The sequence below is a fragment of the Megalobrama amblycephala genome, linkage group LG5, assembly GCF_018812025.1.
Source record: "Megalobrama amblycephala isolate DHTTF-2021 linkage group LG5, ASM1881202v1, whole genome shotgun sequence".
In the NCBI taxonomy this organism is placed as follows: Eukaryota; Metazoa; Chordata; class Actinopteri; order Cypriniformes; family Xenocyprididae; genus Megalobrama; species Megalobrama amblycephala.
In genome coordinates, this window is record NC_063048.1 from 35,889,909 (window position 1) to 35,905,298 (window position 15,390).

The 15,390-nt window shown below is 38.6% G+C and overlaps 1 protein-coding gene across 2 annotated transcripts; it reads right to left on the reverse strand.

Moving 5' to 3' along the window:
• chrm5a (cholinergic receptor, muscarinic 5a) lies at window positions 1–12,592 on the reverse strand. Of its 2 annotated transcripts, XM_048192085.1 has the most exons (3): window positions 12,471–12,592; window positions 12,027–12,171; window positions 1–1,647 (listed from the first exon to the last, which is right to left on the reverse strand). In XM_048192085.1, exon 3 carries the CDS (start codon window positions 1,605–1,607, stop codon window positions 204–206), a length of 1,404 nt encoding a protein of 467 aa, XP_048048042.1. In that variant the 5' UTR covers window positions 1,608–1,647; window positions 12,027–12,171; window positions 12,471–12,592; the 3' UTR covers window positions 1–203. The 2 variants fall into 2 exon arrangements, with proteins under 2 accessions (XP_048048042.1, XP_048048043.1); XM_048192086.1 differs by lacking the exon at window positions 12,471–12,592 and having other exon boundaries at window positions 12,027–12,271.
• Between the last annotated feature and the right edge of the window lie 2,798 nt (window positions 12,593–15,390).

Genomic DNA, 15,390 nt, shown 5'->3' on the forward strand with positions numbered 1-15,390 from the left:
CTTTAACTATATATATTCACATAGAAAACAGCTATTTTACATTGTAATAATATTTCACAGCTTTTACTGTATTTTTGATCAAATAAATGCGGACTTGGTGAGCAGAAAAGACTTCTTTTAAAAACGTTTCTGTTGACGGTAAATCTGGGAATGGTGCCATTTCTGTCCTGCAGCGATTGGAAATGTAAAGTTGAACGGGTCTCTCAGGCGAGTCTGCCGCCCGTCGCCGGGTTCTGTCCGCACCAGTACAGCTTCTCCTCCACCCGCTTCTTCCTCCACTGGCAGAGCAGCAACATGCGGAAGGTTTTCTGGAAGGTTTTGTTGCAGAGCGCGTAACACATGGGGTTGACGGTGCTGTTGACGTAACACAGCCAGTATCCCAGATGCCAGAGCGAGAGCGGGACGCAGTCGGAGCAGAAGGTGGAGACCAGCACCATGATGTTGTAGGGCGTCCAGGTGAGGATGAACGCCAGCAGGATGGCACTCAGAGTCTGGGCCGCCTTCTTCTCTTTGATCAGGACCATCCTCTTCCTCTTGGTGATCTGGCTTTTCAGTGTGCCGTCTATGGGTTTGGAAGAAGATGACGAGGAGGGTACGTTCACAGACTCGGCGGATGAGAAGGACGAGGGTTTTGCGTCTCCGTTGGCGTTCTTTAGCGGACCGGACGGTTTGAACTTGTACGAGACGCACTTCTTGCTCCTCGTCGGACTTGTTTTGAAGTAGCTCTGGTCCTCGTTGTCGGCCTTGCATCTGGAAGACGTCGGGAAGACGCCGGGAGAAGCCGAGCGCTCCTCGTCCTCTGAGGAGGCGTAGCTGTTGAAGTCCACAGGTTTGGGAGGGCTTCGCTCTCTTTCATTCGTATGCTTGCAGCCGAAACACGAGCGGACGGTTTGAGGTTCGCCGCTGGAGTTTGATGAAGAGTTGACGCCTTGGAGCTCAGCGAGGTCTTTGGTGCGTCTCTCGGTTTCTTTGTATATCCGGCAGTAGAGGATGGTCATGACGGACACAGGGATATAGAAAGCCGCTATCGCCGTCCCGAAAGTAATCACAGGCTCGGAGAAGAACTGGATCTGACACTGTAGTTCGGGAACCGTCCGCTTGCCGACAAAATACTGCCAGCACAGGATCGGCGGAGCCCAGAGGACGAAGGACACGAGCCAGGCCAGGCCGATCATGACGGCCGCTCGCTTCGGCGTCCGTTTGGCGCGATACGTCAGCGGACGGGTGATGGAGAAGTATCGGTCGAAACTAATGACCAGAAGGTTCATAACAGAGGCGTTACTGGCCACATAATCCAGCGCCAACCACAGATCACACGCCAGACTGCCGAGAGCCCAGTAGCCCATCAGGATGTAGGAGGTGTAGAGGTTCATGGAGAAGACGCCGATGATGAGGTCGGCGAAGGCCAGGCTCAGCAGGTAGTAGTTGTTGACCGTCTTCAGCTGGCTGTTCACCTTGAAGGACAACATCACCAGAACGTTCCCGATGATCGTAATGAGGCTCACGACGGCCGACACGCTGGCGATGGCGACCACTTCCCACAGGCTGTGTGTGAGCGGGTGGACGTCTGAGACGTTTCCGCTGACGCTGATGTTCTCGCCGGCCATGATCGATTCTCCGTCACACGCTCTTCTGCACGGCCATCTCCTGTGGAAACACAGGAACAGATGGAATAAACTCTGGATGTTTAATACAGGGATATTGTTGCTAACTATGACTAATGAAAACATTGAAATAAAGCTGAAATAAAATATACATTTTGGTTGAAAAACAAAGTAAATGGAAATTTGATAGTTGCCTTGGCAAGAAATTGAAATATGTTTAAGTTGAAGCACTAAAATGTAATAAAAACTAAAACTGAAATAAAGATAAAATAAACCTAAATAGTCTGTGCATTTAAAGGTGCCCTAGAATTAAAAATTGAATTTACCTCGGCATAGTTGAATAACAAGAGTTCAGTACATGGAAATGACATACAGTGAGTCTCAAACTTCATTGTTTCCTCCTTCTTATGTAAATCTCATTTGTTTAAAAGACCTCCGAAGAACAGGCGAATCTCAACATAACACCGACTGTTACGTAACAGTCGGGATCATTAATATGTACGCCCCCAATATTTGCATATGCCAGCCCATGTTCAAGGCATTACACAAGGGCAGCCAGTATTAACGTCTGGATCTGTGCACAGCTGAATCATCAGACTAGGTAAGCAAGCAAGAACAACAGCGAAAAATGGCAGATGGAGCAATAATAACTGACATGATCCATGATATCATGATATTTTTAGTGATATTTGTAAATTGTCTTTCCAAATGTTTCGTTAGCATGTTGCTAATGTACTGTTAAATGTGGTTAAAGTTACCATCGTTTATTACTGTATTCAAGGAGACAAGAGCCGTCGCTATTTTCATTTTTAAACACTTGCAGTCTGTATAATTCATAAACACAACTTCATTTTTTATAAATCTCTCCAACAGTGTAGCATTAGCCGCTAGCCACGGAGCATAGCCTCAAACTCATTCAGAATCAATGTAAACATCCAAATAAATACTATACTTACATGATCCGATGCATGCATGCAGTATGCATGACGAACACTTTGTAAAGATCCATTTGAGGGTTATATTAGCTGTGTGAACTTTGTTTATGCACTGTTCAAGGCAAGCGCGAGCTCTGTGGGCGGGGAGCATGAGCATTTAAAGGGGCCGCAACCCTGAATCGGCTCATTTCTAATTATGCCCCAAAATAGGCAGTTAAAAAAAATGAATTAAAAAAAAATCTATGGGGTATTTTGAGCTGAAACTTCACAGACACATTCAGGGGACACCTTAGACTTATATTACATCTTGTAAAAAAATGTTCGATGGCACCTTTAATGCAGGGTTATTATCGTTAACTACAACTGATTTTTGTTAATTGAAATGAAGCTGAAATAAAATCAAATATTAGATGAAAAACTTAAACTAAATGAAAATTAGTCGCACTAAAATAAAATAAAAATAAAATGTTGCACTAAAATGTCTAACTGGAAATAAATAAAAACTAAAACTGAAATAGAAATAAAATAAACCTAAATAGTCTGGACATTTAATCCAGGATTATTATCATTAACTAAAACTAAAACTATCAAAAAAAAAAAAAAAGTTAATTGAAATGAAGCTGAAATAAAATATAAATATTAGATGAAAAACAAACTAAACTAAAATTTGAATTGTTGCATTGGCAATAAATTGAAATACAAAGTAACTATAAATAGTAAATAATTGAAATAAACATTAATTGTCTATGCATTTAAACCAGGGTTATTATCCTTAACTAACATTTCTGTTAATTGAAATAAAGCTGAAATAAAATCAAATATTAGATGAAAAACATAAACTAAATGAAAATTAGAAATGTTGATTGGCAATAAACTGAAATAAATTTAAGTTGAAGCACTTAAATGTGTAACTGTAAATAAAAAATAAATAAAAAATAAAAATTAAATTGAAATTAAAATGAAAACTGAATATGTAAAAATAAAATCTAATTCAAAATATTAATAAAAACTATAATAGTATATAAATAATACTAAAATCTTAGAAACTATCATGTACATTTTTGATAATTGTCAGAAACAGTGTGTGAATACATCAAGAGATTGTGTTTGTTAGAAACCTTCATGTACATTTAAATGTCACTAAAGTGCTTGAATCAGCTGAAATGCTTTTAAAGAAGTTTATTAGAAGTATTTGTCTGTGAAGGTTCATTAATTTAGTTCATCAGCGAATATCATCATAATCACCTAATAAAATACATGAGCTTCTAAGATTAAACGTCAAGAGCTAATCTACGTATTAATGTCATTTACAGTCATTATATCATCCCATTAAAATCACACTTTTCAAATAAGCACATCTAAAGTCCATTTGGAAATGAATGCCTGACATGGTTCATCGTCCACTGATGTCTGTGTGAAGAGACTGAAGCGCCTCTAGAGGGCGGAAGAGAGTCGCATCAATACCTCCTCACTGGTGTAAACCATCTACTAAAATCTCACAGAGATCTGAAGAAACATCTGCAGTATAAAGTGACTCAAAAATCCTCTCTAAAACACCAACTGCACATACAGCAGGAGCAGAGACGCTCAGATAGCTCGTTTTAAAGCAGAAGGTCAGCTGAAGTCCTTCTCTCAGTCTCCGCACACGTGGACAGGCTGATGGACGGCACACGTATGATGTGTCCGTGGCTTTTTGTTTCCAGGGAAACAGTGGAGTGATTTCTTTTGAATGATAAAGCCAACATCATCTGAGGCTGAGTGAAACGCTGAAGACAAACCAAACAAACACTTGAGGACGAGCGAGGCATGTGCCTTCTGGATGTGTTTAACGTGACACACATTCTCAAACACGTGAGAAAAGAGTCCATTATGTGTGAATGCATGACCAGATCAAAATCCACAAGAATAGCAATCATTTGCTTTTAATCATTTGATTGTGTGAACGTTAGAACATTTCATTTGATCATTCTTCAAACATTAAGGGAATGTTACTTTTGAATGTTCTCTGAGTGTTCTGAAACAAGTAACATTTAAAAAACGAAACATCTGTTTCAGACAAAACAATGTTTAATTAACGTTTTGAGAACATTATTAAAGACCAGATAAACATTGAGCGGATGTTCTATTAATGTTACTGGAAGAACGTTTGTTCATAACCAGGAAGGGTAGCTGAAGTAACGTACAAAACCTAATTTTTGAAACGGACAAATGTTTACTTTCACGTATATGCGAGCGGGAATCTCATAAGTGAGAAGGAGACTTTAAAGCTTGCAGGTTTCCGTACGTCGACCGCCCGCAGCGTCTTCTGGGATTTTTAACGGTTCGATTCTCTCAAGTCTGCATTCGATGCGTCTTCGATATCAAGAACACATCCGGGTACTTTCATGCGTCCTCTGTTCTTGCGTTCTTGAGTATTGGAACTGAACTTCGACGGTTGATGTTGACGTAGAGCGAGAACACAAGGATGCAAGATCGACAGCCAAAGTGTTTGTTATGAAGTGTTAGTTTCCTACATCTTTAAACTTTAAGGGCCCTATTTTAACGATCTAAGTGCATGATCTAAAGCTCACGGCGTAGGTGCACTTAATGTGTGTACGAATCCACTTTTGATAGTTTAAAGGTGCCCTCGAATGAAAAATTGAATTTACCTCGGCATAGTTGAATAACAAGAGTTCAGTACATGGAAATGACATACAGTGAGTCTCAAACTCCATTGTTTCCTCCTTCTTATATAAATCTCATTTGTTTAAAAGACCTACGAAGAACAGGCAAATCTCAACATAACACCGACTGTTACGTAACAGTCGGGATCATTAATATGTACGCCCCCAATATTTGCATATGCCAGCCCATGTTCCCAACATTATGAAAGGCATTAGACAAGGGCAGACAGTAACATCTGGATCTGCACAGATGAATCAACAGACTAATGGAGCAATAATAACTGACATGATCCATGATATCATGATATTTTTAGTGATATTTGTAAATTGTCTTTATAATTGTTTTGTTAGCATGTTGCTAATGTACTGTTAAATGTGGTTAAAGTTACCATTGTTTCTTACTGTATTCACAGAGACAAGATCCGTCGCTATTTTCATGATTAAACACTTGCAGTCTGTATAATTCATAAACACAACTTCATTCTTTATAAATCTCTCCAACAGTGTAGCATTAGCCGCTAGCCACGGAGCACTATCAAACTCATTCAGAATCAATGTAAACAATATAACAGTATACAATACTCACATAATCCGACGCATGCATGACGAACACTTTGTAAAGACCCATTTGAGGGTTATATTAGCTGTGTGAACTTTGTTTATGCACTGTTCAAGGCAAGCGCGAGCTCTGTGGGCGTGGAGCACGAGAATTAAAGGGCCAGTAGCCCTGAATCGGCTCATTTATAATGATGCCCCAAAATAGGCAGTTAAAAAAATGAATTAAAAAAAATCTATGGGGTATTTTGAGCTGAAACTTCACAGACACATTCAGGGGACACCTTAGACTTATATTACATCTTTTTAAAAAAAGTTCTAGGGCACCTTTAATGACGGGAAAAATTGGTCAGCGCGTCCGGTGCATGGTCTAAAAGGGTCGTCCCTATTCTCTTAATGAATAATGGGTGTGTTTTGGGTGTAACGTGCAATAAACCAATCAGAGTCTCATCTCCCATTCCCTTTAAAAGACATTTGTGCTCGCACCATGGTGGATTCGGTGGATTTACATGATGAACGCTTCTCTAGTGAGGAAACAGATCGAGGTTAAAGCGTGAACAGACCATCTACAGGACAAGACAGATTCCACCAAAACATTTTTTATCTTTATGCACACAATAATAACCTTTTACATTGTAATCCTTTTATTTTTAATATTTGGCATGTGTGTGTGCTGCTGTGCGTCCCTGTGTGTGTAGCATCAGAGTGTACGCGTGTTGTGCACCCGCCTATAGGCAAATATTACTAATGCGCCCTTTAAATAACAAAAAAATACTGCACCAGTGACTTTAGAGCAGGTTTGTGTTGGTCAGTCGTTTTCAGTTCCTCAAAATAGCAACACGCCAACAATACGCCTGAACACTCCTCGCTTTCAGACCAGCTGAACAGATGGATGCATTTGATATTTAAACAGGTGATTAAGTGATTAATAAAAAAATAAATTATGTCTTTTTTCCTTTTTTCTTTTTCACGTAATCACATTGTTAGCTCTTGTTGATGAGGAGGAGTAGTTTAGTTTAGTTAGTGGAAGCTCAGGTTCAGTAGATGATCTGTTTGGTTTTGATCATTTGACCCTTAATTAAATTGGATATTGGATTACAACATTTTTTTTGTGCAGTTCTTAATGTAATCAATATCTATTAGTTAAAGCTTTTATCCTGTTCACCTGTGGTATGATCGTCAGAAACGAGAGTTTGATGCTGTAAAACGTGAGCTCATCAGAATGAAGAGAATGTCAGTGTTTGTGAGCGACAGTAAGATCAGACCATCCGTCAATATACAGTCATCATTTATTCATCTGCTTCCTCAGAAATCTGCCCACCACATGCCGCCTTCACACCAGAACAACATCTCGAGGATCGTTCACATGCACACAAATATATCAGATACCAGATCTTTCTGCATTCATCACTTAGATTCAAAGCAGCTCCAGAAAGACTCAGGTTTGCGTGTCTGAAAGGCTGCAGGATCTTTTCTTCATAAGTCTGTTTGAATCAGCTGGTGTTTGGGGGTTTTACTGGATGCATAAGTTTTGTCAGTTTTGAAGTTCACACACGTGTAGAGAATCGCATCATCCATGGTCTGATTTCACTGCTGCTTTCAGGACTGAGAAATGCAGTGATTCAGTGTGTATTTCCAGCAAAGATGAAGTCAATAACATAATGACAGATTCAGTGCAGTGAGGAGTCATCGGCCATGTGAGCGTCGAGCTATTATGCTTTTGAAACCACTCGCTATTAAACTTCTCATAAGAGCTTTATGAAGCTCAGAGCCAGTGACGGCACTGCAAAAAATCATTTTCTTCCTCAGTATTTCTGTCTTGTTTTCCAGTACAAATATAAACATTCTTAAATCAAGACATCCCTTAAATCAACTATCCCTTCAATAATATTGCTTTATTGTTTTTTGAGAAGCACAGAAATCTCTGTTATAAACCATATCAGAACAAACAAGTTATAGAAGGCTCTTCAATCAACAAATCAGCAACATTCACCATTGATTTAATGGAGTAACGCTAACTGTAACCATGGTATTGTGGCAGAAATAGTCTTTTTTAAAGGGTTTGTACAACCTTTTGAGAGAAATATAAGGGCTTCACACTTTTTTCAGCACTTCAAAGCTCTAAATATCATCCAATTTTAATGGTATTTTTAATGTGATGATTTGTGAAACTCAGGGCCCTATCATGCACCCGGCGCAATGTGACGTCAGGCGTGTTTTTGGCTAGTTTCAGCCTGACACAGTTAATATTTTCACATCCTGCGCCACGTTGTTTAAAACTATGGAAGCTTGTTTCCACCACAGAATAAAAAAAAAAAAAAAAAAAAAAGGTAAGTGCGACTTTATATCCCGCAATTCAGACTTTTTCTCTGAATTGAGTTTATATTAATTCTGAGTTTATATTAATTCTGAGTTTATGTCCCGCAATTCAGACTTTTTCTCTGAATTGAGTTTATATTAATTCCGAGTTTATATTAATTCTGAGTTTATATCCCGCAATTCAGACTTTTTCTCTGAATTGAGTTTATATTAATTCCGAGTTTATATCCCACAATTCTGACTTTTTCTCTGAATTGAGTTTATATTAATTCAGAGTTTTTATTAATTCTGAGTTTATATTAATTCCGAGTTTATATTAATTCTGAGTTTATATCCCGCAATTCTGACTTTTTCTCTGAATTGAGTTTGTATTAATTCCGAGTTTATATCCCACAATTCTGACTTTTTCTCTGAATTGAGTTTATATTAATTCAGAGTTTTTATTAATTCTGAGTTTATATTAATTCTGAGTTTATATTAATTCTGAGTTTATATCCCACAATTCTGACTTTTTCTCTGAATTGAGTTTATATTAATTCTGAGTTTATATCCCACAATTCTGACTTTTTCTCTGAATTGAGTTTATATTAATTCTGAGTTTATATTAATTCTGAGTTTATATTAATTCCGAGTTTATATTAATTCTGAGTTTGAATTGAGTTTATATTAATTCCGAGTTTATATTAATTCTGAGTTTATATCCTGCAATTCTGACTTTTTCTCTGAATTGAGTTTATATTAATTCTGAGTTCATATTAATTCTGAGTTTATATCCCGCAATTCTGACTTTTTCACTGAATTGAGTTTATATTAATTCTGAGTTTATATTAATTCTGAGTTTATATTAATTCTGAGTTTATATCCTGCAATTCTGACTTTTTCTCTGAATTGAGTTTATATTAATTCTGAGTTTATATTAATTCCGAGTTTATATCCTACAATTCTGACTTTTTCTCTGAATTGAGTTTATATTTATTCCTAGTTTATATTAATTCCGAGTTTATATTTATTCCGAGTTTATATTCCGAGTTTATATCCCGCAATTCTGACTTTTTCACTGAATTGTTTATATTAATTCTGAGTTTATATTAATTCTGAGTTTATATCCCACAATTCTGACTTTTTCACTGAATTGAGTTTATATTAATTCTGAGTTTATATTAATTCCGAGTTTATATCTCACAATTCTGACCTTTTTCTCTGAAGAAAAAGAATCAGAATTGATATAAAATATTGCAGTTGTTTCAGTTTTGTGGCGGAAACAAGCTTCCATATAAACGCTGCTGTGAATGAAGACTGCTGGCGGACTCCAGTAATGAAAGCTCAGCGTTAGAGTTGGATCTGCTAATGACCTCTGAGACACTCCGTCCTCACAGTGTTTTCCTGTCTGTGCTAGTCTCACGTCACATTCCAGTGAGCCTCAGCTGTGTGTGTGTGTGTGTGTGTGTGTGTGTGTGAGTGTGAGTGGTCATCTGACCCGTGTCTAATGTCCCTGCAGTTCTGCTGCGACTGACAAACTTCCTCCAGCGGTGAGTTCGTGTTCGAGTCTCAGGTGAAGCTGCAGACGCATCAAACCGCAGAAGATCCTGCAACTCATTTATCATTCAGTTCATGTGCAGCACACCGGAAAAAATGAAGTCCTCAGTATTTTTCTCTTGTTTTCAAGTACAAATATCTAAACATTCAGTCTTGTTTTCTGAGGATTTGTTCAAAAATGTTTTTCTGACCCAATAGGCAGCATTTGTTCTTGTTTTAAGCAAAAACTCACTACATTTTGATACATTTTTGACTTAATATCTTCAGTCATTTTGCTTCTCCAGTAAATGCATCTTGATTTAAGAGTTGAAAATCAAGACAGAAACACTGAGGAAGAACATCAGAGTCTGCAGTGAGTCTTCATCTCTCCTGTCAATCCATCACAGCACAATCGCTCAGATTTGTGAATATATCATTTTGTAAATATCAGAACCTCCAGTGTGAACTGAGCTGATCTCAGCATCTCTCACAATGTGTTTCTCACTTTCGCATTAATGTTCTCAAAATGGGATTCATAAATGTGTTCTTTAGTGAACTCAGTCGTGACGTCATGCAAAACATCAACGATTCAAACACAAAACTCTGAGCTTCAAGGGTTTTGCTCTGTGACCCTGTAAATGTGCGTAAACGGTCTGATTATTCAGGAACATAATTCATCTGCATGCTTTAAAGGGGTCACATGACTCAAATCATACATTATTTATCACTTATTTTGTTCCTGAGGTCTCACTACATTGAGGTCAGAGAAATAAACTCAATTCAAAGAAAAAACTAGTTGATTTTTTTGACTCCATTGGCAGATATTTGTTCTTGTTTTAAGCACAAACTCACTTCATTTTGATGCATTTTTCAGTAATCAAGACCTAAAATCTTCAGTCATTTTGATTTAAGAATGTTTAGATATTTTTTTACTGGAAAACAAGACAGAAATACTGAGGAAGAACATCATATTTTGCAGTGCATCTGTCAATGTCTGATTTGACTGTGTTTTAAAGTGTCTCGGGTCAGAAAGCTTGTTTGGCTCGTTTTAGTTCTCTGCGGGACTCGTTAAAATCACGGCTGACCGCCTCTAATCTGTGTCGTGCTCATGTGTGATTAGTTCTGATGGTGGAGAGGAAATGAGAGACGGATGGAAACACTAAACCAGCGATCTATCAGGCGCAGCACTGCTTCTGCTCCACATGATGAATGTTAAACCTTCTGTAGTGTGAATGAATTCAGATCACAATCCAGTTCAACAGATCCAGACTGACACCTGCTTCACTTACGCTTTATGATGATTCTGTGTGAACCAACACACTTATGAAGTCACTAAATCTGTGATTACAAAAACATCTAAAATCACAGATTTACAGCAGGACTCGTTGTACAATGAACTTCTGAACGTTCTGGCAAGGTTCTCTCAAAGTTATGAACAAATGTTCTTCCAGTAACGTTAGTAGAACATTTCATCTGGTCTTTAATAATGTTCTCGAAACGTCAGCACAAAAACATTATTTATATATCAATCAAATGTTAAAGTTTTTTAAATGTTACTACTCATTTCAGAATGTTCAGAGAACATTCAAATGTAACGTTTCCATAACGTTTGAAAAATGATACAATGGAATGTTCCCTAAACGTTCATATAACAAAGAAAAAACGTTTTTCTAACACACGTTAAGAGATAATTCAGAAATAACGTTTTCATAACGTATCGGGAACATTAGCAAAACGTTCTTAGAATATATTTTAGTTATATATATTTTATTTATTTATCATTAATGTCAGGTCGGGGCAAGTTGTCACATGTGTTTTATATGACCTAATGTAACATATTTCATCTGTAACATTTTTAGCTGGTTTGATATTTTTGTATGTTTTTTTATATATTTGTTTAATATATTGTTTCAATGTTTTATTATTTACATTTTGCTGAAAAGCCATTAAATCTTAAATAATATATTTAAAACTTTATTTTTTCTTTCTAATATATTTAAATAAAGATTAAATGAGAGCAACATTTTAACTTTAGACAGATAAAATATGTTTTAATAACATTCCCACTAAGTTCTGGAAAAATCCAGCTTTAAAAACCTTTTTAATGCGAAGGTTCGCAAAAACATTAAGGGAACATTCCATATTATAATTTTACAAACATTATGGGAACGTTGGTTTTGGATTTTGAACACTTTAAAACAAATAGATGAACATTTCAGGAAAAAAAAACGCTCCATGAACTACATGTAAATAGAATTATTGTGCTAACGTTTTGAGAACATTATTAAAGAACCTTGCCAGAACATTCTGAGAACGTTCCCTGTGACAACATGCCCCGCTGGCGTCCAGATTTGCATTTCTGCACAAATATTCACTAGAGGGAAAAGTGTGACAACTAGCCCCACATCATTCACAGAGGCTGAAGCTGTACTTACAGAAACCACAGGTCCCAGCAGCGGCTTCATGGAGACACAGGGACAGATGTCCTGAGGTAAACATGGTAAACCACTCCAGTTTTACTCCTCCAGCGTTTATAAATCCACCGTGAGCGAAATGTTCCATCCAGACAGGCAGTGAATCCTACACACATGTCACAAACACAGAGTGAGATCGAGTTACTCCAGCGCTTCACATGGACACAGAAGTGATGATGAGGGAGAATGAAGAGGAAGAATCCTGAGAGCAGCAGCAGCAGCAGAGGAGTGATGAGAGAGAGAGAGAGAGCTGCGACTCACTGACCAACACACTGAGAGAGAGAGAGAGAGAGAGAGAGAGAGAGTTACAGTAATCAGTGGTGTGAAGACTAAGTCAAGGAGCAAGTAAAGAGGAGATGTGAGGAAACAGGAGCAGCAGTCGCTCATAACTATCTGGTTAATTACCCGTGTTGATCTGGAGCTTTTGTCCTGAGCTGCAGACGTGTGCTGAGATAAAGACTGCATGTGTTTGAGCTTCATCACGGCGTGTCATCGGCTCATTGTCTTCCTCACGCTGTGTGTGCGCAGATAAGAGATGCACAGATTCACAACACAACAATACGAGAACAAATACAAGGAATAATTCACTTTTGCACTCATTTACTCAGAAGAGATTCAGCATCTGTGACCACTGGCACTGATACACGGTTCTCTCAGATTCAATGGATTCATTTGTGTCATATCTATGATAAACTCTAAGAAATGCTGGACTAAAACAACCCAATCTCTGGTTTAAAACAACCCAATCGCTGGGTTAAAACAGCAGAATTGCTGGGCTAAAACAACCCATTCGCTGGGCTAAAACAACCCAATCGCTGGGTTAAAACAGCAGAATCGCTGGGCTAAAACAACCCATTCGCTGGGCTAAAACAACCCAATCGCTGGGTTAAAACAGCAGAATCGCTGGGCTAAAACAACCCAATCGCTGGGTTAAAACAACCTAATTGCTGGGCTAAAACAACCCAATTGCTGGGCTAAAACAACCCATTCGCAACAACCCATTTGCTGGGTTAAAAGAACCCAATCGCTGAGTTAAAACAACCCAATCGCTGGGTTAAAACAACCCATTCGCTGGGTTAAAACAACCCAATCGCTGGACTAAAACAACCCAATCGCTGGGTTAAAACAACCCAATCACTGGGCTAAAACAACCCAATTGCTGGGTTAAAACAACCCATTCGCAACAACCCATTTGCTGGGTTAAAAGAACCCAATCGCTGAGTTAAAACAAGCCAATCGCTGGGTTAAAACAACCCAATCGCTGGGCTAAAACAACCCAATCGCTGGGTTAAAACAACCCATTCACAACAACCCAATCGCTGGGCTAAAACAACCCAATCGCTGGGTTAAAACAGCAGAATCGCTGGGCTAAAACAACCCAATCGCTGGGTTAAAACAGCAGAATCGCTGGGTTAAAACAACCCAATCGCTGGGTTAAAACAGCAGAATCGCTGGGCTAAAACAACCCAATCGCTGGGCTAAAACAACCCAATCGCTGGGTTAAAACAGCAGAATCACTGGGTTAAAACAACCCAATCGCTGGGTTAAAACAACCCAATCGCTGGGCTGAAACAACCCAATCTCTGGGCTAAAACAACCCAATCGCTGAGCTAAAACAACCCATTCGCTGGGTTAAAAGAACCCAATCGCTGAGTTAAAACAACCCAATCGCTGGGTTAAAACAGCCCATTTGCTGGGCTAAAACAACCCAATCGCTGGGTTAAAACAACCCAATCGCTGGGTTAAAACAACCCAATCGCTGGGCTAAAACAACCCAATCTCTGGGCTAAAACAACCCATTCGCTGGGCTAAAACAACCCAATCGCTGGGTTAAAACAACCCAATCGCTGGGCTAAAACAACCCAATCGCTGGGTTAAAACAACCCATTCACAACAACCCAATCGCTGGGCTAAAACAACCCAATTGCTGGGTTAAAACAGCAGAATCGCTGGGCTAAAACAACCCAATCGCTGGGCTAAAACAACCCAATCGCTGAGCTAAAACAACCCATTCGCTGGGTTAAAAGAACCCAATCGCTGAGTTAAAACAACCCAATCGCTGGGTTAAAACAGCCCATTTGCTGGGCTAAAACAACCCAATCGCTGGGTTAAAACAGCAGAATCGCTGGGTTAAAACAACCCAATCGCTGGGTTAAAACAACCCAATCGCTGGGCTAAAACAACCCAATCTCTGGGATAAACAACCCAATCTCTGGGCTAAAACAACCCAATCGCTGAGCTAAAACAACCCATTCGCTGGGTTAAAAGAACCCAATCGCTGAGTTAAAACAACCCAATCGCTGGGTTAAAACAGCCCATTTGCTGGGCTAAAACAACCCATTCGCAACAACCCATTTGCTGGGTTAAAAGAACCCAATCGCTGGGCTAAAACAACCCAATCGCTGAGTTAAAACAACCCATTCACTACAACCCATTTGCTGGGTTAAAACAACCCATTCTCAACAACCCAATCGCTGGGTTAAAACAACCCATTCGCTACAACCCATTCGCTGGACTAAAACAACCCAATCGTGGGTTAAAACAACCCATTTGCTGGGTTAAAACAACCCAATCTCAACAACCCAATCGCTGGGCTAAAACAACCCAATCGCTGGGCTAAAACAACCCATTCTCAACAACCCAATCGCTGGGTTAAAACAACCCAATCTCAACAACCCAATCGCTGGGCTAAAACAACCCAATCGCTGGGCTAAAACAACCCATTCTCAACAACCCAATCGCTGGGTTAAAACAACCCAATCTCAACAACCCAATCGCTGGGTTAAAACAACCCAATCTCAACAACCCAATCGCTGGGTTAAAACAACCCAATCGCTGGGATTTTTTAGAGTGTATGATGGGCACAAAAAAAAAAAAATCTGTTAATAACAAAAAATACTCTTAATGTTCAACTTCATGTAAATGTTTTTTCTCCTCTATTATTAGTATTATTCTATACTGTGCAGTTTGTTCTATACTTTTGTATGATTTCATGTGAGTTATTTTTGGCATGAATAAAGGCATTATAATTCATTTATTTCCTTTAACTCATTGTAGTTTGTTGGTTGTTTCACTAGCAGTTCCCATTATGTTTTTTTATTATTTGAGTTAAAATATTTGTTTGTGAGCAGATGGTTCACGTTTGTTTCAGTTGTTCATTTTTAATATTGATGTTATTTGCCTCATTTTGTACATGTAGATGAACTCATGAGACTTTAGAGCTACTAAACTTTATCATCATCATCCTCATTTTCACACTCATTTCTTTACTTTAATAATTAGAGATTTCATTACACACAACTGACACTGACAAGTCCTGACAAGA